This window comes from Anomaloglossus baeobatrachus, chromosome 12, assembly GCF_048569485.1.
Source record: "Anomaloglossus baeobatrachus isolate aAnoBae1 chromosome 12, aAnoBae1.hap1, whole genome shotgun sequence".
Classification (NCBI taxonomy): domain Eukaryota; kingdom Metazoa; phylum Chordata; class Amphibia; order Anura; family Aromobatidae; genus Anomaloglossus; species Anomaloglossus baeobatrachus.
This window is the reverse complement of record NC_134364.1, coordinates 1331101-1355775: the sequence shown is the minus strand read 5'-3', so window position 1 is coordinate 1355775 and position 24675 is coordinate 1331101. Positions and strand designations below refer to the sequence as shown.

The following is a 24675-nucleotide window of genomic DNA, read 5'->3' as shown; positions in this document are numbered from 1 at the left end:
GATGTGTCTCGCCCATTTCAGGTTGAGATCGATGCCTCAGAGATCGGAGCAGGAGCTGTTCTGTCTCAACGAGACGCTACTTCGGGTAAACTTAAACCCTGTGCTTTTTTCTCTTGGAAGTTTGCTCCTTCTAAACGGAATTATGATGTGGGGAACCGGGAATTATTGGCTATGAAGTGAGCATTTGAAGAGTGGAGACATTGGTTGGAGGGGGCCAGAAATCAAGTTGTGGTTCTTACGGACGACAAGAATCTTACCTATCTGGAATCTGCCAAGAGGTTGAATCCTCGGCAGGCCAGGTGGGCTATGTTTTTTACTCGGTTTAATTTTGTGGTCTCTTTTTTGCCGGGCACCAAGAATGTTAAGGCCGATGCCCTTTCCAGGAGTTTCTGTGCTGACTCTTTGGAGGTTGTCGAGCCGTCTACTATCCTGAATGATGGTGTAGTTTTCTCGGCCATTTCGCCTGATCTGCGGTTGGCACTGGCGGAATTTCAGGGGGATAAACCAGAGAGATGTCCTACGGAGAAACTTTGTCCCGGACCAATGGAGAAACAGAGTTGTCTCTGAGGTTCATTGCTCTGTTTTGGCGGGTCATCCTGGCATTTTTGGTACTCGGGGTCTTGTGAGACGCTCTTTTTGGTGGCCTTCCCTGTCCCGGGATGTCTGTCGTTTTGTGCAGTCGTGTGGAGTTTGTTCTAGGTCCAAGCCCTGTGGTTCATGTTCTAGTGGGCTTTTATTGCCTTCGCCGATACCTAAAAGACCTTGGACGCACATCTCTATGGATTTTATTTCAGATCTTCCCGTCTCTCAGAAAATGACTGATTTGGGTGATCTGTGATGGATTCTCCAAGATGGTCCACTTGATTCCCCCATCTAAGTTGCCATCTTCATCAGAGTTGGTGCCTTTGTTTTTCCAACATGTTGTTCGTTTGCATGGTATTCCCGAAAACATTGTTTCTGACAGTGGGGTGCAGTTGTATCCAGGTTTTGGAGGATTTTTTGGTCCAAATTGGGTGTTCAGCTGTCTTTCTCCTCGGCGTTTCATCCTCAGACCAACGGTCAGACTGAAAGGGCTACCCAGACCCTGGAGACCTATTTACGGTGTTTTGTTTCTGCAGATCAGGATGACTGGGTTTCGTTTTTCCCCTTGGCTGAATTTGCCCTTAACAATAGAGCTAGCTCTACCACATTGGTGTCCCCCTTTTTCTGCAATTTTGGGTTCCCCAGGTTCCTCTCGGAGCAGCTTGAGGCGTCTGACTGTCCAGGGGTGGATTCGGTGGGACACAGAATGCAGCAGATTTGGGGGCAGGTAGTGGATAAATTGTTTCAGTCCCAAGAAACTGCCCAAAAGTTTGCCAACCGGCGTTGGACTGTTGGTCCCCGGTTTAAAGTGGGGGACATGGTATGGTTGTCCTCTAAAAATATTACTATGAGAGTTCCATCTCCTAAATTTAAGCCCAGATTTATTGGACCTTATAAGATTTCGGAGATCATCAAGCCTGTATCTTTCCGTTTGACTCTGCCGGTGTCATTTAAGATTCACAATGTCTTCCATAAGTCCTTGTTGAAGAAACATGTGGAGCCAACAGTTCCTGCAGCAGCGCCTCCTGACCCTGTTTTGGTACAAGGGGATCTGGAGTATGAGGTTGAAAAAATTCTGGATTCCCGTCGCAGTAGTCGAAAGCTTCAGTACCTTGTGAAATGGAAGGTTTATGGGCAGGAGGATAACTCTTGGGTTGTGGCTTCTGACATTCATGCGGACAGGTTGGTTTGCGCCTTCCATCATGCTCATCCTGAGCGACCCGGTGGCATTGGTGAGGGTTCGGTGACCCCTCCTCAAGGGGGGGGGTACTGTTGTGAATGTCAGTTATGCTTTGGCTGCTGTGAGGCTCCCTCTTGTGGCCAGGAATGGTTTGGACAGAGACCAGGTGTGTTGAGCAATGGGCGTTTCCATTGCTAACTCTCTGCCTATTTAAACCCTGGTCTGATAGCAGACTATGCCGGATGTCAGTTCTTTGTTCACCAGCCTGCTTCATCCTGCTCCAGACCACATCTGCCCCAGATAAGTGCTTTGCTCTTTATTTGTTGTTTGGTTCTTTTTGCTCTTATCTAAGTTTGTCATTTGCTGTGGCTGTTTTCAGTTTATTTGCATGCAGGGATCTTCCCTCTCAGTTGCTTAGCTGGAAAGCTCCCTGCGGCTATGTTTGGAGTATTGCTCCTATAAGTCCATGTGTCTGTTGCTTCTTGAATTTGTAATGGTTCCTGCTTTCTGTTCATTGGTATGACAAGAGCGCCTGGTATAGGACGGAGTGCAGATCTAGCGATCTGAGAGCTTTTTGTACTATCAGGTATTTGGATTTTTGTAGGATTTTTCTCTGGCCACCATCAGTCCCTTTCCTGTCCTATTTAGTCAGTAAGGCCTCACCTTTTGCTAATCCTATCATCTGTGTATTGTGTTTTCCTATATCACCGCAGTCTTTGAATGTGGGGGGCTTGCTATTCTATATCTATTTTCTGAGGCAGAGAGTTATTCATCTTTCCTTCCTTTAGGATAGCTAGTTCTCCGGCTGGGTCCGCGGTGCACAGGATGTTAGTTCACCCCTCGGCTACTTCTAGTGTTGATGGTTAGTAAGGGGATGGCGGACAGATTAGTTGCCAATGCTCTTGTCAACCATAAATCATTGGTAGAAGGTGTCTTCCATGGTTCTGGATCATAATAGACGGGTGAGTATACTTATTCACTGCTCCCCGCGCCGATGATGATGATGCACGGGGCGCAGTGAATAAAGTCGCACATGATCACTCCAGGCTGTAGTTGTCAGGGGTGATCACACGGGCCGGCTGTTAATTATGCGCGCACCCCCCGCCCACCTGTCAGCGCCGGATTCAGCGCTGAGGGATGATGGGCGGGAGGATGGGCGTGCATATGAAGTGAGCGGTCCTACGTGGTCACGGCAGGCTGCTACAGCCTGCTCATCCAACGATGACCCTCTCCACCGCAGCACCCTCATTCCCCGCAGCCATATTCAGACTATAAGACACAATATTTTGGGGGGGGGGGGGTTAGGGTTAGGGTGGGGGAGTGCGTCTTATAGTCCGAAAAATACGGTACACACATTTGGTATCGCCGCATTCAGAAATGCTCATTTATCATAATATAAAATCAATCAAGCTGATCGTACACAGCGTAGCGAGAAAAAAATTTCCCAATGCCAAAATTATGTTTGTTGGTCACCTTTTAATTTTTTTTGTTAAAATTCAATAACGGGCGATCAAAATGTAGTACCTGCACAAAATTGATACGTTTAAAAACATCAGCTCTAGGTGGAAAAAATAAGCCACCACTGAGCCCCAAATCCCAAAAATGAGAATACCATGGATTTTAGAAAATGACACAAAAAGCACAATTCTTTTTTGGACAAATGTTTGAATTTTTTTAACCCCGCTACATAAAAGTAAATCTATACAGGTTGGGTATCAATGAACTCATACCGACTTGAGGCATCATACTGACCCATTAGTTAGAGTAAAAGGCCCCCAAAACAATCCTGCAATCACACTTTTTTTTGCAATTTCATCGCACTTGGAATTTTTTTTCCCGTCTTCCAGTACACTATATGGTAAAAATAATGATTTTATTCAAAAGTACAACTCGTCCTGCAAAAAAAATAAATACTCATATGGCAATATTGATGGAAAAATAAAAAAGTTAGGGTTCTTGGAACAATGGGAGGAAAAAACAAAAATGGAAAATCGCTGGGTGGTAAACGGGTTCAGGTGATTAAATATATAATTTAATCTTGAGCTGTTTTGTTTATCTCGATCCCTGAACCCCATGTCCGTGCGCTTGGTTTAACATTACATGCTACCTGGGCTGGTTTCTAGCCTGGTATAGTCCTGTTAACGGACCAGGCCTATATTTAACGAGGAACTGGTAGCCGTCTACTGTACTGGACCGGCAGAATACTGTTCCACTTGGGCTAGTGGAAAGGTTTTGGCCACCGATCGAGGTTGTGAGGAAGCTGGGTGTCATGCCAGAGGTTGTGCGGTCTGCTCTGTCTCCCTCCCTGTGCCTGCGGGGGCAGGAGGTATCAGTGTTGCATTGCGCCAAGATCTTACGTACCACTTGGGGTCCCAGAACGTCACGTAGTGGTAGAAGTGACGAGGTCGTATTGCATGGCACTGACATATTAGAGACTTCAGGGTGGGGCTGCGAGATGCGGTTTCATCAGAGATGGACAGGTACATGACAGAGCAAAGGGATCTGACACCGACAACCCCCCCCCCCACCCGCACGGTTCATAACATATTGCGGGATCAAGATTGTGTGTGTGTGTGTGTGTGTGTGTGTGTGTGTGTGTGTGTGTCCCATACTCCCATACAGTAAAGACTGCAAGAATGGCTGAAGGCACCAGAAACTAAGCTAAAGAACAGGCCAATGCTATGGTCACAACAGAAGAGCTGGAGGACGGTGTGCGCGGTGAGGTGGAGCTCAGCCAAGGAGCCAGACGCCAAGTCAACAGCCTTGCAGTGGCCAGCGCACCACCTGGCGATGTATACGGCGAGGAGTAGCCCAGCTAAGGGTCCTCAAGGAGCCAGACGCCAAGTCAACAGCCCTGCAGTGGACAGTGCACCACTTGGCGATGTATACGGCGAAGAGTAGCCTAGCTAAGGGTCCTCTTAGCGGGTATATAGCGGGATGGATGGGGGTATATAGCGGGATGGATGGGGGCATATAGCGGGATGGATGGGGGCATATAGCAGGATAAGGGAATATACCAGAATGGCGCTATGTAGCAGGATGGGGGCTATACCATGATAGCGGTAAAGAGCAGGATGGAGGCTATACCAGGATGAGGGACATATATACAAGGATGGCGATCATATATAAGGCAGGAGGATCATTACCAGGATGGGGTACCTTAGTAGAGAATTTGGGGACATTACCCCCATAAGTGTCAGCAGCAGATCCTCGCCCCATAAGTGTGTCATGACCACTTTTTCTGCTTAAAATTTTATTTTCCTCCTCTAAAACCAGGGTGCGTATTATAATCCAAAAAAATACAGTATATTTTTTATTGTTGTTTTTCAATGAGGCAAAAGGGGAATGATTTGAACTTAGGGTTTTTTATTTTTTTAAATTTTTAGAATAAGAAAGAGGAATGTGTTAAGGCATTTTTATTACTTTCTGCAAAGTCAAAAAGTTTCCATACATAAGAATACTGTGCCTTTAAACAATATGGAACTGCCCATATGATGATGTCATGTCTTTGGAAGCTTCTGATAGGTTTATTGGCAACATCTGAGTTAGAGACACACCTGTGGATGTATTGTAATGCACACCTGAAACACACAGCTTCTGTAGCATCATGGGAAAGTCAAAAGAAATCAGCCAAGATCTCAGGAAGAGAATTGTGACCTGCACAAGTCTGGTTTATCCTTGGCTGCAATTACAAAATACCTGAAGATGCCTCATTCATCTGTACAAACAATTATACACAAGTACAGACAAGATGGGAATATCCAGCCATCACACCACTCAGGAAGGAGACGGGTTCTGTGTACCAGAGATGAACATGCTTTGGTCACACATGTGCATATCAACCCAAGAACAAAAGCAAAAGACCTTGTGACGATGCTGGCAGAAGCTGGTAAGATTGTGTCATTATCCACAGTGAGAAGAGTCCTCTATCAACATGAGAGGGGTGGGAAAGAAAGGGAAAGCAACGGAGGGGTGGAGTGGGAAAGCAACGGAGGGGTGGAGTGGGAAAGCAACGGAGGGGTGGAGTGGGAAAGCAACGGAGGGGTGGAGTGGGAAAGCAACGGAGGGAGGGAGTGGGAAAGCAACGGAGGGAGGGAGTGGGAAAGCAACGGAGGGAGGGAGTGGGAAAGAGGGAGGGAGTGGGAAAGAGGGAGGGAGTGGGAAAGAGGGAGGGAGTGGGAAAGAGGGGAGGGAGTGGGAAAGAGGGGAGGGAGTGGGAAAGAGGGGAGGGAGTGGGAAAGAGGGGAGGGAGTGGGAAAGAGGGGAGGGAGTGGGAAAGAGGGGAGGGAGTGGGAAAGAGGGGAGGGAGTGGGAAAGAGGGGAGGGAGTGGGAAAGAGGGGAGGGAGTGGGAAAGAGGGGAGGGAGTGGGAAAGAGGGGAGGGAGTGGGAAAGAGGGGAGGGAGTGGGAAAGAGGGGAGGGAGTGGGAAAGAGGGGAGGGAGTGGGAAAGGGGGGAGGGAGTGGGAAAGGGGGGAGGGAGTGGGAAAGGGGGGAGGGAGTGGGACAGGGGGAAGGGAGTGGGACAGGGGGAAGGGAGTGGGACAGGGGGAAGGGAGTGGGACAGGGGGAAGGGACAGGGGGGAAGGAAAGGGGGGAGGGAAAGGTGGGAGGGAAAGGGGGAAGGAAAGGGGGAAGGAAGGGGAGAGGGAAAGGGGGAAGGAAGGGGAAAGGGGGAAGAAAGGGGGAAGGAAGGGGAAAGGGGGAAGGAAGGGGAAAGGGGGGAGGGAATGGGGAAGGAAGGGGACAGGGGGAAGGAAGGGGACAGGGGGAAGGGGAAAGGGGGGCTCCTTCGTTATGAAGATTATTTTTAAAAAAAGCACTATTTATGTAAGGTTGCTACGGTAACGGCGCTCCTCACCTTGTCTGCATAGAACCTCAGTTCGTCTGCACGGGCCCATGTGGTTTCAATACGCTCATGTCTAACAAGAGCTGTCAGGAGATTCCGCAGCATATCCAGTCTGGAGCGAGGCCCCAGGCCCATCCGCCGCGCCACCTTGCCATGCGACACGAGAAGGTGAGGAAATAACCTCATTTTGTCTTAGCGGTCACACTCAGCTCTCCCGCCCTGACTCCGTACACATTACAACACACGTATTTCCGCCTTCCGTACACAACACACGTATTTCCGCCTTCCGTAATCCGTACACAACACATCTGTACATGTTTGCTTTCCGTGTGACGTGAGGTCCTAAAGTAGCTGTTCTCTCGTACAGTCCATGGTGTTCGTGAAAAAGGAGAGTCTCCTGGTCAGCGGCTCCTGTGCGCCCTGCGGTGAGAACGTCCTGCGCTCCCTCCCTCCAGGTGGTGTAGCTTTTGTGCTGCCTCCGCGCCCCCCCTTCCCTCCTTCCAGGTGAGGGTCTCCTGTGCTGCCTCCGTGCCCCCCCCTTCCCTCCCTCCAGGTGAGGGTCTCCTGTGCTGCCTCCGCGCCCCCCCTTCCCTCCCTCCAGGTGAGGGTCTCCTGTGCTGCCTCCGCGCCCCCCCTTCCCTCCCTCCAGGTGAGGGTCTCCTGTGCTGCCTCCGCGCCCCCCCTTCCCTTTCTCCAGGTGAGGGTCTCCTGTGCTGCCTCCGCGCCCCCCCCCCCCTTCCCTCCCTCCAGGTGAGGGTCTCCTGTGCTGCCTCCGCGCCCCCCCTTCCCTTTCTCCAGGTGAGGGTCTCCTGTGCTGCCTCTGCGCCCCCCCCCCCCTTCCCTCCCTCCAGGTGAGGGTCTCCTGTGCTGCCTCCGCGCCCCCCCTTCCCTTTCTCCAGGTGAGGGGTCTCCTGTGCTGCCTCCGCGCCCCCCCCCTTCCCTCCCTCCAGGTGAGGGTCTCCTGTGCTGCCTCCGCGCCCCCCCCCTTCCCTCCCTCCAGGTGAGGGTCTCCTGTGCTGCCTCCGCGCCCCCCCCTTCCCTCCCTCCAGGTGAGGGTCTCCTGTGCTGCCTCCGTGCCCCCCCCTTCCCTCCCTCCAGGTGAGGGTCTCCTGTGCTGCCTCCGCGCCCCCCCCTTCCCTCCCTCCAGGTGAGGGTCTCCTGTGCTGCCTCTGCGCCCCCCCTTCCCTCCCTCCAGTGCAATCTGGTTGTATGTAAAGGTTGCAATGTAACCTCCGGTCGGTTGTGGTGGCCTTATATGGGGCTGCTGCGGATGGTCTGTACCCTGAGGCCCACATACATATGGCGGGACTGCTCATGGACTGCTTTTCTGGTGTGTCTGAGCTTGTGAATTTCTGAAAAGAGCCCAATGCTATCTGATGAGCCGCAGTCTAAACCAGAGGTGAGTGTACGTGCTGTGCCGGGGGTGGGGGGGGCGCCGTGCTGTGCTGTGACGGGGGGTGGGGGGGGCGCCGTGCTGTGCTGTGACGGGGGGTGGGGGGGCGCCGTGCTGTGCTGTGACGGGGGGTGGGGGGGCGCCGTGCTGTGCTGTGACGGGGGGTGGGGGGGCGCCGTGCTGTGCTGTGACGGGGGGTGGGGGGGCGCCGTGCTGTGACGGGGGGTGGGGGGGCGCCGTGCTGTGACGGGGGGGGGGGGGGTGGGCGCCGTGCTGTGACTGGGGGGTGGGCGCCGTGCTGTGACTGGGGGGGGGGGCGCCGTGCTGTGACTGGGGGGGGGGCGCCGTGCTGTGACTGGGGGGGGGGGGGGCGCCGTGCTGAGGCAGGGGGGCGCCGTGCGGCCACTCTGCCCTGGCATGCACCATGTTGTCATTCTCTTGCCTGTGTCATTTAGTTCCTGGTGGAATTTGTCCAGAACGCTTCTATCCCGCTGGGAGATGGACTAGTGGGGGACGAAGCAAAGGATTTAACGTGTCTCACCCTCCTGCCAGAGCCAACAGAATGCGATGCTCTACTACTAGGAGGTAACTGTGTGACTGCTCTTACTGCAGAGAATCAATACGGTGACCACTCATGTGCGACAGTGTTGCAGAGCATGACTGCTTTAGCGGTTGTACAGCTATTTAGCGCTCGGCGTGTGTGTGACGTGCGGACGCCTGGCACATGGTGTGATGCTGCTGCGCTTTGTATTTCTGTCAGATGCTCCCACAAGGGATGGGGGGTCACCTAAGGCTCCGGACTCAGAATTGCTGGCCGGCCTCCAGCTGGATCCCAGCACAGATTCCAGAGATCAGAAGAGTGATGCTGCCCTGCTGTCTCCCTCCACGCCGTCATCCCTGCTGCAAGACCTGCCAGCCAGCGACAGCTCCTCCTTCATCCTCCTGAACCTGGCTCGATCAGGTGCCTCACTTCACCGCTGGTTTCCTTCTCTTCATACTGATCGGTTTTGTGACTGTTTCTTTAATATTTTCACTTTCTCATGAGCTTTCCTGAAGCATCAAATTAGTGTTTCTGTTCTGCCAGGAGGACAATAATGGGGACTTGTGTCTGTGCACTGGGACTTGATGATAATTATGGTTTGCTCCTCCTCCGTGTGACCACGTTGGGTTGGTGTTTCCTCGTAGACCTCCTGCTGTGAGTTTGTAGTAATTTGCGACTTAGCCGTGGTCTTTGGAAGCTCCTTCTCGCCGCCCTTCGAGCCTTCCCAAGGCGTTGGTTATGAATTTGTGAAAGCGACCACGTTTGCATGAAGTCCAGTCGTGAGGGCAGGCCCATGTGTCTTCTCTGCTGGACTAGGGGCTGCACGGTGTTCACTGCTGGAGTCCCTATACTTGAAGTTATTAAACCTACATTAGACCTGCATTTATGATATAAATATATCAAGGACACACGAAAATAGATCCAAAAAATTACAAATTTACTAGCATAATACAAACACGCATCAAAAATTCATCCCATGGTTAGAGTTGGGTATCAAAAAACAGGTAAAATTTACCCCATAAAAGCACAAAAAGTCCTGTAGCTGTGTGGTAAATAAGCTAGTGCATAAACGCGGTCAAAAAAGGAATAATGTACTCCATTGGATATATCAAGCATGGTATTACAAACTGACAATCTGCAATCGTAAGGTGACCTTAAGGGTATGTGCGCACGTTGCTTTTTACCTGCTTTTTACCTGCTTTTTTGCTGCTTTTTCTTCTGCGCTGTTTAATGCCAAAATGGATGTGTTCTTCTATTCAAGCAAAGTCTATGGGAATTTGGGCTTCTTGTTCACACTATGTTGTTCAAAATGCTGCCTTTTTGTGGCAGAACTTTGGTCAAAAACTCAGCTTTGCAGTGCAAAACCCAAATGGCAAAAACAATTGACATGTTGCTTCTTTGAAAAGCTGAGTTTTTGACCAAAGTTCTGCCTCAAAAAGGCAGCATTTTGAACAACATAGTGTGAACAAGAAACCCAAATTCCCATAGACTTTGCTTGAATAGAAGAACACATCCATTTTGGCATTAAACAGCGCAGAAGAAAAAGCAGCAAAAAAAGCAGGTAAAAAGCAACGTGCGCACATACCCTAAGGCCGCTTTACACGCTGCGACATCACTAAAGTGATCTCGTTGGGGTCATGGAATTCGTGACGCACATCCGGCCGCTTTAGCGATGTCGTTGCGTGTGACACCTACGTGCGATCGAAAATCGTCGCAAAATCGCTAATCGTTGACATGCCCCCCTATTCCAAATTATCATTGCTGCTGCCACCGGTACGATGTTGTTCCTCGTTCCTGCGGCAGCACACATCACTATGTGTGACACCGCAGGAGCGAGGAACCTCTCCTTACCTGCAATACGCTAGCAATGAGGAAGGAAGGACGTGGGCGGGATGTTCGTCCTGCTCATCTCCGCCCCTCCGCTTCTATTGGGCTGTCGCTTAGTGACGTCGCTGTGACGGCGAACGGACCACCCCCTTAGAAAGAAAGGCGGATCGCCGGTCACAGCGACGTCGCTAGGCAGGTAAGTAGTGTGACGGGTCCTAACGATTTTGTGCGCCACGGGCAGCGATAGGCCCGTGTCGCACAACCGATGGGGGTGGGTACGCACGCTAGCGATCTCTGTAACGATATCGCAGCGTGTAAAGCGGCCTTTAGTCTGCCATAATATAATTTCCAATTTTTAAAGTGACAGTGCAAAAGGGTACATAATACACAGAAGAATCCCTGCAAACCTTACATATATAGACACAAGCTTACGTGACAAAATGTTAAAATGGGAGGGATTCCCCATATGTATATTGCCCATTATCAGATCAATATAACCCCATTTTCATCATGCAATTCTGCCAAGCAGGGAAGGGGGAAGAAGACCAGGGGCATCAGATTACCGAAGGCAGTTTGACAAAGTAGAGACCACTACCTGGAGAACCACACTGCCCAGCACCTCTACGCGCGTTTCACAGCCGCTTCATCAGGAGGTGCTGTGACAGGGGGATGGTCACCATTATATGGCGCTAGAATCACCTAAGGCCTATTAATGGCGTCCACTCCAGCCGGCGTCCCGGAAGGTACGATGTGCATGCGCGCTAATCGCTTCACTCATTGGGCGCCAACCGGAGGGGAGGGACAGACACCAGTACACAGGGCGCGCTCACGCGTCAGCGCGCCCAGCGCCATCTTAGGTGAGGGCAGCAGTGCTGGCAACCCACCATAAACAAGGAAAACCTAATCAGATTGTACAGTACCAATGATCAAAAGATAACATTATTTTACATACAGAAAACCACATGGATTGGGTAGAAGTACATCATTATTTCCATTCAATTAAATCCGTATGGAAAAAACAAAGGATATGGCGATACAGCACACAAGAGATTCCAGGGGACATTCATTCACCCATATACATTATAGGACATCATTACTCTCCCCAAGATAACATTGTGCGCTGCATAGCCATGGCCAGGTAATAGATGTAACCCAACTCCATGTATATTATCATAAAAAGCAAATTGTGAAAAACCACACAACAATTTTATTAGTGAACCACTCAAATACAATTTAGATGCACTTCCATCATAGACCTAGATCATAAGGTGCAGTTCCATCCAAGATGTAGAATATATGCATTCGCATATGGCAGATTTTCTTAAATGGCTGCTCACCAAAGCCTGTACAAAAGAATAACATATGAAAAAAGAACCCTAAAAATCAAACAGAGTGAGGAATCTATGGGGGCCGCTCAGACCAAGATTCAAATAGTAGACATCCTGCAGAATATAACCAGGAAAACGTACACACGCACGAGGGCATAGATCAGGAGTCACATCAAATCTAAAGGGAAAATGATCACAGGAAAGGCTTAAGGCCCTGTGCGCACTAGGCGTTTTTACTCGCGGTTTTACCTATGGTTTTGCTGCAGAAATTTCTTGAGAAATGTTTGTAATCTTCCTGCAGACATTTCCCAGCAAAACCTATGGGAAAAAAATATCTGTGCGCACGCTGCGTTTTTTTTTTTCTCAAGAAAATTCTTTCTGAAGATTTTCTTGAAAATATCTTGAGAAAATGAGCATGTCACTTCTTTTCTGCAGGTAGCTGCGGTATACCCCCGGTATTTCACTCCATTCACTGTAATGTAATCGTGAAATACCGGGGGTATACCCCAGGTAGTAAATGATGTACGGTATACCCCCGGTATAGCCGCGGTTTACCTGTGGTAATGCTCATCGCTGCCTGCGGTTTTGCAGGAAGTGATGTCATTATGACAGAAGAGGAAGCGGAGCAGAGTAAACACACATGTCACACTCCCTGGACGCCGCACAGAAGCACTTCCGTGTGACCTCCAGGTGCCCGTGCAGTCTGTGTCCTGCTGCAGCCCTGCGGCTGCACGCAAAGCAGTGTCAGTGTCTGCCCGCAGTGTCAGCAGCTTGTCACCCTGCAGTGTGTGCAGCCGCGGGGATGCCGAGTGCTGCTGTCAGGAGGTTAGATGAGATAATTACCTGCTGTGACGATCTCCTGCCTCCTGACGTCACTGCCGTATATGCCCGCGGCCCGAGACTGTCACTAGCGGTGACATCACGGGCTCTCACGATACTGCTGAGAAAGCGGCGGGCATAGAAGTCAGCGACAGCGCTGACCTCAGGAGTACAGGAGATCATCACAGCAGGTAATGATCTTATCTAACCTCCTGACAGCAGCGCTCGTCATCCCCTGCAGTGACCTGGGCTGACCTATTGATGTAAGCTCAGGTCACTGCATTGCTCTCCCAGCCAATGGGGAACATTCTGTTCTTCATTGACTGGGACAGTGACTATGGTATGGATGTCGTGGGACCCCCTTATTGGATTGCACCGGACCAGGATTTGATTGTTCTTGTCAAAAAAAAAAAGGTGAAAGAGGGAATGTGGGGAGTGTTTGTTTTTTTTTTTTTTTTTCTCAAATAAAACTTTGTTGTCTATTTTTTATTTCTTACTGACTGGGTTGGTGATGTCGGGTATCTGATAGACGCATGACATCACTAACCCCATAGCCTGATGCCAGGTGACATTACACATCTGGCATCAACCCCATATATTACCCCGTTTGCCACCGCACCAGGGCAATGGGATGAGTTGGGGCGAAGCGCCAGGATTGGCACGTCTAATGGATGCGCCACTTCTGGGGCGGCTGCAGCCTGCTATTCTTAGGCTGGGGAGTGTCCAATAACAGTGGACCTCCCTAGTCTGGGCCAAAACCCTCCTGTGATCACCTCCCCTTGTACCAAAATAAACTGTCTATCCCTCTAAACTTGAGGAGGCGCCAGTTGCAGCTATGTTTTTCCCTAAAATGCTTGGGTATATAATTTAGGGCCTCAAGGTCTTCCGGTGTTTCAGCTTTCGCCGCTTTTTTGATTTCCCTAATGTGTTCAAGGACCCTAACCCTAAATTCCCGGGTTAGTCCTACATATATAAGTCCACAAGGGCACTTTGCCCAGTAGACTCCAAAAGTCCTACAATTGATGTTGTGTACAGTTTTGTAGGACTTAGTTTTAGAAGAGTCATGGAAAGTAAAAGACCTTTCCATTTGGGAACAAGCCTCACAGTCTCCACAGGAAAATGAACCCCCATCTGGGTCCTTTTGACAGACCCAAAAATGTAGAGGGGGTGGGACATAGTGACTTCTCACTATCATGTCCCTAAGGGTCCTTGACCTTTGTGGCGCATTGATGGCTTATCCGATATGACTTTTGCAAGATCACCATCAGACAAGAGTATCGGCCAATAACGTGCAACAACTTCATTCATCTCCCTCCACTGAGAGTGATAGGCCATAATAAATCTGACTTGATTATCTGTTGTTTTTTTTGGGGGGGTTTTATGTTAGATTTAAGCAGGTTATTTCTTGCCCTCTCATAGCCAGATTGAATCGACCTCTCACTATAGTGGCGGGACTTGAACCGTTTCTTAAGATCCCTCACCTGACCCTCGAATAAATCATATACCCGTGAGTGTCCTGGAGGGTCTTGTGAACCAATTTCCTACTGTCCCTACTATTTACTTTTTACCAAAAGTTCATAAGAGCCTCCAGGACCTTCCGGGAAGGCTTATAGTTTCAGGCATTAATAGTTTGTTAACCCGCTTTTGTAGATTTTTTTGGATCATTCTTTACAACCTTTAATGTTTGACTTACCCTCTTATATAAATGCGTGGCTGCAGTGCCGTCTGTGCATTTGGCCATCCTCTGTGGGACTGCTCTGCGTGTTTTCTGTGGCCATGAAACGCTGAACGTTTATCATCCAGTGTCTCGGTGCTCCCGTCGGCCCATATTACTATAATTGCCACGTAGTCTTCTCCGCACTGTCCGCCTCTTTCTCGGTTCTGCCTGCTATCCTGCTCTTGTGTGCTCAGTACCACGTATGGCGGCACGGCTGAGGTACATGGCACTTCTGTTTTTCAGGACTGGGTTCACCATCGGAGCACATGGTTTTCGTTCAGGATGAAGCTGAGGATTCTGGGAATGGCTTCCTGCCCAGTGATTGCACAGACAGCAGTACGCCATGGTTTCTGCGGGTTCAGGAGTTGGCTCATGACAGTCTAATTGCTGCCACCCGGGCTCAGCTTGCAAAACATGCAAAGTCCATCAGCAACGGTAAGCGCTGCCCCAGAATGTGCCCATCTGTTCCTTGGCATTGTGCACTGTGTGACAGGGATGTCCATGTGTCAGAATAGAGGACAGTGTATGGAGAGGGGGAATGAATGGGACACGTGTGTCACCAGTGTCAGGACAGACGCACAAGCAGCAGTACGTGTCCCCTGGTGTCCTCAATGTGAGAATGGAGCAGTTTTCCAAAACATTGTGTCTTGTTCTCAGTTGATGCGTCACTGAACAGCACCTGTGAGGTCCGAGCCACACACCCGGAGAAACGCCTCCGCTGCTCCTTCCACGGCTGTGAGCGATCCTTTGTGCGTCCAACACACCTGAGATATCACCTGAAAACTCACATGTGAGTGCCGTCACCAGTGTGTGACTGGTGCAGGAGGCGTCCGTGTGTTCTCCAATTGGTGGTATGACATGACTATAAAGTGAGGTCCAGCCTGCGGGGTTTTCTAGTAGATCAGGGCATCGTGCTGGTTAGATGGGCTCTGTAGCCAAATCTGACAATGTCCCACAGCCCTCGTGTCCTCAGCTGGGGGGCAAAGTTGTCACTTTCAGATTTTTTTTTTTCTTTTCTTTCATAAGTGTAAAATGTAAAAGTTCTGAAAAGTGAAATGTAACCATACACGTGTCCTCCAGAAATGACCGTTCCTTCACCTGTCCTGCGGAGGGTTGTGGAAAAAGCTTCTATGTTCTCCAGAGGCTGAACGTTCACATGCGCACTCATAATGGAGAGCGTCCCTTCCTGTGCCCTGAGCCCGGCTGCCAGAAGCAGTTCACCACCGCTGGAAACCTGAAGAACCATCTGCGTGTCCATACCGGTGAGTGCGGCTTGGGGTGGGTCATGCTATGGTGGTACGTGACTCACAACTCTGCTCCTGGCAGGCGAGAGACCCTTCCTGTGTGACGAGGACGGATGTGGCAGAAGCTTTGCCGAATATTCCAGTTTGAGAAAACACCTGGTGGTTCATTCAGGTAATGATGTGTCCACCGTCCCCCAGCACCATCCTCCTTCATGACTGACACTTCATACTGTTCCTCAGGTGCGAAGTCACATCGGTGTCCTGTGTGCAGCAAAACCTTCTCCCAAAGTGGCAGCAGAAACGCTCACATTAAAAAGCATCACCCCCTGCAGAGGACAGGTGAGTGGCCCATGTCTTCTCCCCGCTTCTGTCAGGTGAGTGGCCTGTGTCTTCTCTCCTCTTCTGTCAGAGGGCAGGGGAGTGGCCCGTGTCTTCTCCCCGCTTCAGGCAGGTGAGTAGCTCGTGTCTTCTCTCCGCTTCTGTCAGAGGGCAGGTGAGTGGCCCGTGTCTTCTCTCTGCTTCTGGCAGAGGGCAGGTGAGTGGCCCGTGTCTTCTCTCCGCTTCTGTCATGATTATCAGTTTTTCTTCAGCATTGCTAACTTCCGCAATCGGAGTTCAGAGGCTATGATGGCAATGCGTTAAGATGCCTGCCCGGCCACGCACACATTCTGGTAGGCAGCGGTCATCAGGAATACTGACCTGCCAATGCGCTATTGAGAGTAGGGGGAGAATCCATGTAATAACCTGAGTGGATTGTGAAGTAAGGCGATTCCCTGCAGGGTATATAATAAAAAACAAACAGGCGCCGCCAATCTCCGTGCGTTAACAAAGCGACTCTCTGGTGTCCTTTTAAATGAAGTTTTATGCACTCACCTTTTGCCACAAAACTTCAAGCATATATGATTTTTCCAAAGCCTCTTCACGCTTCTAATGTTTCTCCGGGCCTGCTGCTTGCCGTGAATAGATCCTGAGTGGATTGTGTCAGTTGTTCCGTCTTATGAAGACTGACTTCATTTTTGCTTTGCGCATTTTGACTCCATGCCATGTTCAGCACAACACACTTGTTTTCTGCTCTGGATCAAGCTGCCGAAAAAGGCACCCTGCTACCCAGTCACTATTTTAGAAAAAATATAGTACATAGTGTGGTACCATGGATAGCATCCATGATTATACACTAACCATATTGTGTGGTATCCTGGATCGCATCTATGCTTGTTTGTTTATATCTATATCTATGTCTGGCGCTCGGCGTGTCTCTTAGGCTTCTTTCACACGTCAGTGATTGGCATGAATGTTCAATCAGTATTTGGAGGCTAAAACCAGGAGTGTCTCCAAAACACAGAACAGGTGTCAGTGCTTTAACCCCTTCACGACCGCGGACAGTAAAATTATGTCCTATTTTAACGTGACTTAACGACCAGGGACATAACTTTACTGCCTAAAGTTCATTTGATTGCCGCAGTCATAGCAACGGCTTTCAAATGATGTCCCCTGCTGTTTCTTACAGCAGGAGACCTTTGCTTGACCCCGGGGGGGGGGCATCGCCGCCCCCCATAGACGATCGATGTGATTGGCTGTTCAAATCTGAACCGCCAACCACATCGTTCGCACCGATTTCGGCAAAAATAATGCCAGAATTAGTGTGATACTGTGAGATCCGGCTATGAGATGCCATAGCAACTACAGCAGATCATAGGTGGATCTCAAACATGTCGCCCCCCCCCCCCCCTCCCAGCCCCTGCAGCACAGATTGGAGCGACTGCGCGTCATATCACGATCGCTCCAATCAGTGTGCAGTGGGGCAGTCTGATCTGCAGGTGGCCGCCCTCCCCAGGGCTGAGCTGGTCTGGGGAGCCACCCCCAACATGTCTGCAGCGTGCACTGGCTGGTACTTGTGGTACTACGCCACCGCTGCTGCCGCCGCCGATGTCACCGCTTCTGCTTCTGCTCCTGCTCCACGTGAGTATTCCGCTCCCCTTGCAGCCCGTGCGCTCTCCCGTTATGGCCCCTGCGTGCTTCCGTGATGGCCCCTGCGATCTGCTCCCCCTGGGATCTGCCTGCCTCCTCTGTCATCTCTATTCTGCTTCCTTCCTTCTTTGCTTCTCCGGTATACCCCTCTGCTCTCCCGCGCCCCCCTCTACTCTCCCGCGCCCCTCTCCCCTCAACGTCCTCTTACCTGCCTTCACCGGGTCGTCCGAGGTCTTCACTGGCCCCATCACATCTGCCTCCATCTCTGGGTCCTTCTTCCTGGGTCTTCTGCTGATCTGTCCAACGTCCTGCCTGCTGCTCCTGTACAGCTGTCTATCTCGCTTGGCTTCTGTTCCTCCTGCAGTTCTTCTGGTAAGTGATCCTCCTGCTAATCCTCTGGGTACTGTGAGTATAACTTTTTTTTTTTTTTTTTTTTTTTCCCCTATATCCTGTTCGTTTTTACACCTCATCTGTCCGTGCGTCCCGCCGAGCACTGATCACGGATGCAGATAACGGATCAGCATCCCTGCTCAATTTTTGGCGTGACTTTTTTTCCGTATCCGCGGCGCTTTTCGTATCGCATCTGTCCGTGCGTCCCGCCGAGCACTGATCAGGGATGTACATAAGGGATCTGCATCCCTGTTCAATTTTTTTTTTTTTTTTTTTTAACTTCGTTTTATTAACTATTTCAAACATGGTACAACTGACATTTGCCATATAAAGATAGCTCAGTATATAGATAGTAATATTTAAATATAACAAACAGTCAAAGTCCATAATATCTTTAGCAGTTAAGATAGAACAATGTTATTATCCATACTACTTATCATTTGTCCCTGTTCAATTTTTGGCGTGACTTTTTTTTCTTTTTTTCCGTATCCCCGACGCTTTTTATATCTCATCCGAACGTGCGTCCTGCAGCGGCCGATCAGTGCACCGCGTCTGTGCGTTTGAAAAGTCAAATGACGTTCCTTCTCTTCCGAGCCCCACCATGCGCCCAAGCAATTTATTTCCACCACATATGAGGTATCTGCGTACTCAGGAAAAATTGCACAATACGTTTTATGGTGCATTTTTTCCTGATACCGTTGTAAAAAAAAAAGCTACCTGGTTGATGCAAAAATTGTGGTTTTAAAAAAAAAAAAATAAAATTTCACGGTTCAACGTTATCAACTTCTGTGGAGCCCCTGGGGGTGCAAGGGGCTCACCAAACATCTAGATAAATTCCTTAAGGGTCTAGTTTCCAAAATGGGGTCACTTGTGGGGGAGCTACACTGTTTAGGCACCATAGGGGGTCTCCAAACATGACATGGCATCCGCTAATGATTCCAACCAATTTTGCTGTCAAATGGTGCGCCTTCTCTTCTGAGCCCCGCCATTCGCCCAAACAATTACTTTCCACCACATATGAGGTATCGTCGTACTCAGGAGAAATAGCACAATACGTTTTATGGTACATTTTTTTCCTGATACCCTTGTGAAAAAAAAAAAGCTACGTGGTTCAAGTAACAGTTTTGTGGTTGAAAAAAAAAAAATTGTATTCATGGCTCAACATTATCAACTTCTGTGGAGCCCCTTGGGGCTCTCTAAACATCTAGATAAATTCCTTGAGGGGTCTAGTTTCTAAAATGGGGTCACTTGTGGGGGAGCTCCATTGTTTAGGCACCTCAGGGGGTCTCCAAATGCAACATTACGTCAGCTAATGATTCCAACCAATTTTGCTGTCAAATGGTGCTCTTTCTCTTGAGTCCCGCCATGCGCCCAAACAATTACATTCCACCACATATGAGGTATCGTCGTACTCAGGAAAAAATGCACTATAAATTTCATGGTGCATTTTTTCCTGATACCCTTGTGAAAAAAAAGCTACCTAGTTGAAGCAACAGTTTAGTGATAAAAATTTTATTTTTTCTTTTTACGGCTCAAAGTTATAAACTTCTGTGAAGCCCCCAGGGGTTCAAAGTGCTCACCAAACATCTAGAAAAATTATTTGAGGGCTCTAGTTTCCAAAATGGGGTCACTTGTGGGGTAGCTCCATTGTTTAGGCACCTCAGGGGGTCTTCAAGCCCGACATGGCGTCCGCTAATGGCGTACGCATATGGGGTATCAGCGTACTCAGGAGAAAATGCACAATAAATTGTATGGCGCATTTTCTCTTTTCTCCCTTGTGAAAATGAAAATTTTATGGCTAAAGTAACATTTTTGTGTTTAAAAAGTAAAATTTTCATTTTTTCCTTCCACATTGCTTTGGTTGCTGTGAAGCACCTAAAGGGTTAATACACTTCTTGGATGTGGTTTTGAGCGGAGTGAGGGGTGCAGATTTTAGAATGGGGTCATTTTTGGGTATTTTCTGTCACCTCGGCCTCTCAAAGTCACCTCAAATGTGATGTGGTCCCTAAAAAAAAATTCTTTTGTAAATTTTGTTGGAAAAAATAAAAATTGCTGATGAATTTTGACCCCTTCTAACTTTCTAACGGAAAAAAATTTGTTTCGAAAATTGCGCTGATGTAAATTAGACATGTGGGAAACTTTATTTAGTAACTATTTTGTGTGACATATCTCTCAGATTTATAGGCATACATTTTCACAAATAAACGCAAAAAATATCGGCCTAAATTTACCACTGCCATGAAGTACAATATGTCACGAAAAAAACAGTCTCAGAATCGCCAGTATCCGTTGAAGCGTTCGAGTTATAACCTGTCAAAGTGACACTGGTCAGAATTGCAAAAAATGTCCGGGTCATTAGGGTGTTTTAGTGGCCGGGGGTGAAGGGGTTATTTATAGTTTTCCTTTAAGTTCCAATCCTGGTTTTGGCATCCAAATTCTGATGAAACACTGATGAAAAATACTGACGTGTGAAAGAGGCCTTAGATGCAGACGTGTGCGCGCGTGTGTGACGTGCGGACGCCTGGCACATGGTGTGATGCTGCTGCGCTTTGTATTTCTGTCAGATGCTCCCACAAGGGATGGGGGGTCACCTAAGGCTCCGGACTCAGAATTGCTGGCCGGCCTCCAGCTGGATCCCAGCACAGATTCCAGAGATCAGAAGAGTGATGCTGCCCTGCTGTCTCCCTCCACGCCGTCATCCCTGCTGCAAGACCTGCCAGCCAGTGACAGCTCCTCCTTCATCCTCCTGAACCTGGCTCGATCAGGTGCCTCACTTCACCGCTGGTTTCCTTCTCTTCATACTGATCTGTTTTGTGACTGTTTCTTTAATATTTTTCACTTTCTCATGAACTTTCCTGAAGCATCAAATTAGCGTTTCTCTTCTGTGTGTCTGTGCACTGGGACTTGATGATAATTATGGTTTGCTCCTCTCCCGTGTGACCACGTTGGGTTGGTGTTTCCTCGTAGACCTCCTGCTGTGAGTTTGTAGTAATTTGCGACTTAGCCGTGGTCTTTGGAAGCTCCTTCTAGCCGCCCTTCAAGCCTTCCCAAGGAGTTGGTTATGAATTTGTGAAAGCGAGCACGTTTGCATGAAGTCCAGTCGTGAGGACAGGCCCATGTGTCTTCTCTGCTGGACTAGGGGCTGCACGGTGTTCACTGCCTGAGTCCCTATACTTGAAGTTCTGGGGTTATTTTTGTCTGCATCGTCTCCTGAGGAGGATTAGTTTCATGTCGCTCCCTCTGTTGGGACGCACATTCGTCTTGTGCATGCGCTCAGCAGATTTCACTGCTTCTATAAAAATGAATTGAGACGTGTCTGTTATTTTTTTTTTTTTGTTCTCGGTCCTTTTGTGGTCTCCAGTTTTCGGCTTTATTTATGCCACTGTTAACAATAAATGCGTGGCTGCAGTGCTGTTTGTGCATTTGGCCATCCTCTATGGGACTGCTCTGCGTGTTTTCTGTGGCCATGAAACGCTGAACGTTTATCATCCAGTGTCTCGGTGCTCCCGTCGGCCCATATTACTATAATTGCCACGTAGTCTTCTCCGCACTGTCCGCCTCTTTCTCGGTTCTGCCTGCTATCCTGCTCTTGTGTGCTCAGTACCACGTATGGCGGCACGGCTGAGGTACATGGCACTTCTGTTTTTCAGGACTGGGTTCACCATCGGAGCACATGGTTTTCGTTCAGGATGAAGCTGAGGATTCTGGGAATGGCTTCCTGCCCAGTGATTGCACAGACAGCAGTACGCCATGGTTTCTGCGGGTTCAGGAGTTGGCTCATGACAGTCTAATTGCTGCCACCCGGGCTCAGCTTGCAAAACATGCAAAGTCCATCAGCAACGGTAAGCGCTGCCCCAGAATGTGCCCGTCTGTCCCTTGGCATTGTGCACTGTGTGACAGGGATGTCCATGTGTCAGAATAGAGGACAGTGTATGGAGAGGGGGAATGAATGGGACACGTGTGTCACCAGTGTCAGGACAGACGCACAACCAGCAGTACGTGTCCCCTGGTGTCCTCAATGTGAGAATGGAGCAGTTTTCCAAAACATTGTGTCTTGTTCTCAGCTGATGCGTCACTGAACAGCACCTGTGAGGTCCGAGCCACACACCCGGAGAAACGCCTCCGCTGCTCCTTCCACGGCTGTGAGCGATCCTTTGTGCGTCCAACACACCTGAGATATCACCTGAAAACTCACATGTGAGTGCCGTCACCAGTGTGTGACTGGTGCAGGAGGCGTCCGTGTGTTCTCCAATTGGTGGTATGACATGACTATAAAGTGAGGTCCAGCCTGCGGGGTTTTCTAGTAGATCAGGGCATCGTGCTGGTTAGATGGGCTCTGTAGCCAAATCTGACAATGTCCCACAGCCCTCGTGTCCTCAGCTGGGGGGCAAAGTTGTCACTTTCAGATTTTTTTTTTCCTTTTCTTTCATAAGTGTAAAATGTAAAAGTTCTGAAAAGTGAAATGTAACCATACACGTGTCCTCCAGAAATGACCGTTCCTTCACCTGTCCTGCGGAGGGTTGTGGAAAAAGCTTCTATGTTCTCCAGAGGCTGAACGTTCACATGCGCACTCATAATGGAGAGCGTCCCTTCCTGTGCCCTGAGCCCGGCTGCCAGAAGCAGTTCACCACCGCTGGAAACCTGAAGAACCATCTGCGTGTCCATACCGGTGAGTGCGGCTTGGGGTGGGTCATGCTATGGTACGTGACTCACAACTCTGCTCCTGGCAGGCGAGAGACCCTTCCTGTGTGACGAGGACGGATGTGGCAGAAGCTTTGCCGAATATTCCAGTCTGAGAAAACACCTGGTGGTTCATTCAGGTAATGATGTGTCCACCGTCCCCCAGCACCATCCTCCTTCATGACTGACACTTCATACTGTTCCTCAGGTGCGAAGTCACATCGGTGTCCTGTGTGCAGCAAAACCTTCTCCCAAAGTGGCAGCAGAAACGCTCACATTAAAAAGCATCACCCCCTGCAGAGGACAGGTGAGTGGCCCGTGTCTTCTCTCTGCTTCTGTCAGAGGGCAGGTGAGTGGCCCGTGTCTACTCTCTGTTTCTGTCAGAGGGCAGGTGAGTGGCTCGGGCCCGGGTTTTCTCTCCTCTTCCACAGTGATTATCATTTTGTCAGCCCCAAAACACGTTTTAAACCAAGCACAAAGCCCAGTAATGAGTATTCGCCCCTAGAGGAATGGTATGTTTTATGTAGTGCAGTGAAGTGTGCGCGGTTAGTCGCACGAGCGAGGTGCCAAGGCGATGGGGAGAACGTGCACGACACGGCTGGCCCACCCCGAGAGTGCACTAACCACCTAACTGGCCTACTGTGAATAAGATGATTTCTTCGGCGCTCCATTGGGAGACCCAGACGATTGGGTGTATAGCTACTGCCTCCGGAGGCCACACAAAGCATTACACTAAAAAGTGTAAGGCCCCTCCCCTTCTGGCTATACACCCCCCGTGGGATCACGGGCTGCTCAGTTTTCAAGCTTTGTGCGAAGGAGGTCAGACATCCACGCATAGCTCCACTGTTTAGTCAGCAGTAGCTGCTGACTATATCGGATGGAAGAAAAGAGGGCCCATATAGGGCCCCCAGCATGCTCCCTTCTCACCCCATTCCTATTGGCGGTGTTTGTTAAGGTTGAGGTACCCATTGCGGGTACGGAGGCTGGAGCCCACATGCTGCTTTCCTTCCCCATCCCCCTGAGGGGCTCTGAGGAAGTGGGATCTTACCGGCCCCCAAGCCCTGAGGCCGGGCTCCATCCACAGACCCATAGAACCTGCTGGATACGGAGCTGGGTACAGTTCAGGGACAAGGCCCTGCAACATTCAGGTACTCTGTGTCCCCGTATGGACAGGCCGCGCACACTCCAGACTTGCTGGGTGTGCTAGTGCGCCGGGGACAGTAGCGCTGCGCGCGGGGGTTACAGTCACTGCAGCTTCTCTGAGGGACTTTATGTGTTGGGGACCGCCGCGCCGGCCGCCCTTGGAGCGGCGGCGCGGCTGAGACTTGTGGTGCGCCGGGGACTTCGCGCCGACCGGACGGCGGCGCTTATAAATCTAGTCCCCGGCTTTTGCGGCCTAGCTCCGCTTCGTTCCCGCCCCCACCCTGTCAATCAGGGAAAGGGAGAGACGCTGTTCTATAGTCAGCGCCGAGGGCTGGAGTCTTATTTACATACTCCAGCCCTCTCACTGGGCACAGTGGGACGCAAGTTTCCCGCTTTTCGTCTGAACACACCCAGGGCCCGCCCCTCTCCACAGGACGCCGGCAGCCATTCCTGCATGCAGTCTGGCTGGGGAACGGACACAGACTCTGGGAGACCCAGACAAGGGATTCGGGCGACCACACACCCGCGTTAGGCGGGCGGTAAGCAGCACATTAGTGCTGGCCCCACTAGTGCCACAGTGTTATATTGGTGTACTTTTTTCTCTGTAATATATATATATATAAATATTGCACTGTAAGGTCGCTTCTTGGCTGTATACCCTATATTGCTCTGAGGAGACAACAACATGTCATCCGCAAAACGCAGGGGTGCCAAGACACAGGCTGTATACGCTGCTTGTGCCGCTTGTGGGGCTGATCTACCGGCAGGTTCCAATGACCCCCATTGTGTGCAATGTTCGGTCCCTGTGCCACTTCGTCAGCCGGAGTCTATGGTGGTAGTGGCCCAGGCAGAGTCACCGGTGAACCCTGTTCCGGTGACGGGGACAGAGTTTGCAGTTTTTGCTGACAAGATGTCTGTGACTATGACAAAAATCCTAGAGACCTTGCAGGCCAGGCCAGTTACTCAGACCATGGACACTGCTGTGTCAATGTTCCCCGGTCCCCCTCAGTTGGAGCT

At 50.0% G+C, this 24675-nt stretch overlaps 2 protein-coding genes across 7 annotated transcripts in view; one reads left to right on the top strand and one right to left on the bottom strand.

Moving 5' to 3' along the window:
- MRPL17 (mitochondrial ribosomal protein L17) overlaps positions 1-6989 on the bottom strand; it is a 51371-nt gene extending 44382 nt beyond the window's left edge. The window contains exon 1 of one of the 2 annotated variants that reach the window (XM_075330719.1): positions 6621-6989. In XM_075330719.1, the coding sequence (XP_075186834.1) occupies positions 6621-6794 (174 nt within the window). In that variant the 5' untranslated portion in view covers positions 6795-6989. The remainder of the gene's footprint in view (positions 1-6620) is intronic. The other variant, XM_075330718.1, reaches the window with a different exon arrangement.
- Positions 6878-24675, top strand: part of ZNF410 (zinc finger protein 410) — a 63449-nt gene continuing 45651 nt past the window's right edge. For 3 of the 5 annotated variants that reach the window (XR_012727723.1, XM_075330711.1, XM_075330712.1), the window contains exons 1-14: positions 6879-8007; positions 8457-8586; positions 8762-8962; positions 14477-14668; positions 14891-15023; positions 15314-15495; positions 15560-15649; positions 15718-15816; positions 20400-20600; positions 21486-21677; positions 21900-22032; positions 22323-22504; positions 22566-22655; positions 22724-22822. Coding sequence is in view for 4 of the 5 variants with exons in the window: in XM_075330711.1 (XP_075186826.1) it covers positions 7975-8007; positions 8457-8586; positions 8762-8962; positions 14477-14668; positions 14891-15023; positions 15314-15495; positions 15560-15649; positions 15718-15816; positions 20400-20600; positions 21486-21677; positions 21900-22032; positions 22323-22504; positions 22566-22655; positions 22724-22822 (1957 nt within the window). In the remaining variant the exon portion in view is untranslated. Of the gene's footprint in view, positions 8008-8456; positions 8587-8761; positions 8963-9011; positions 9197-14476; positions 14669-14890; positions 15024-15313; positions 15496-15559; positions 15650-15717; positions 15817-20399; positions 20601-21485; positions 21678-21899; positions 22033-22322; positions 22505-22565; positions 22656-22723; positions 22823-24675 lie in introns of those variants that run through there. The other 2 variants (XM_075330710.1, XM_075330713.1) reach the window with 2 other exon arrangements.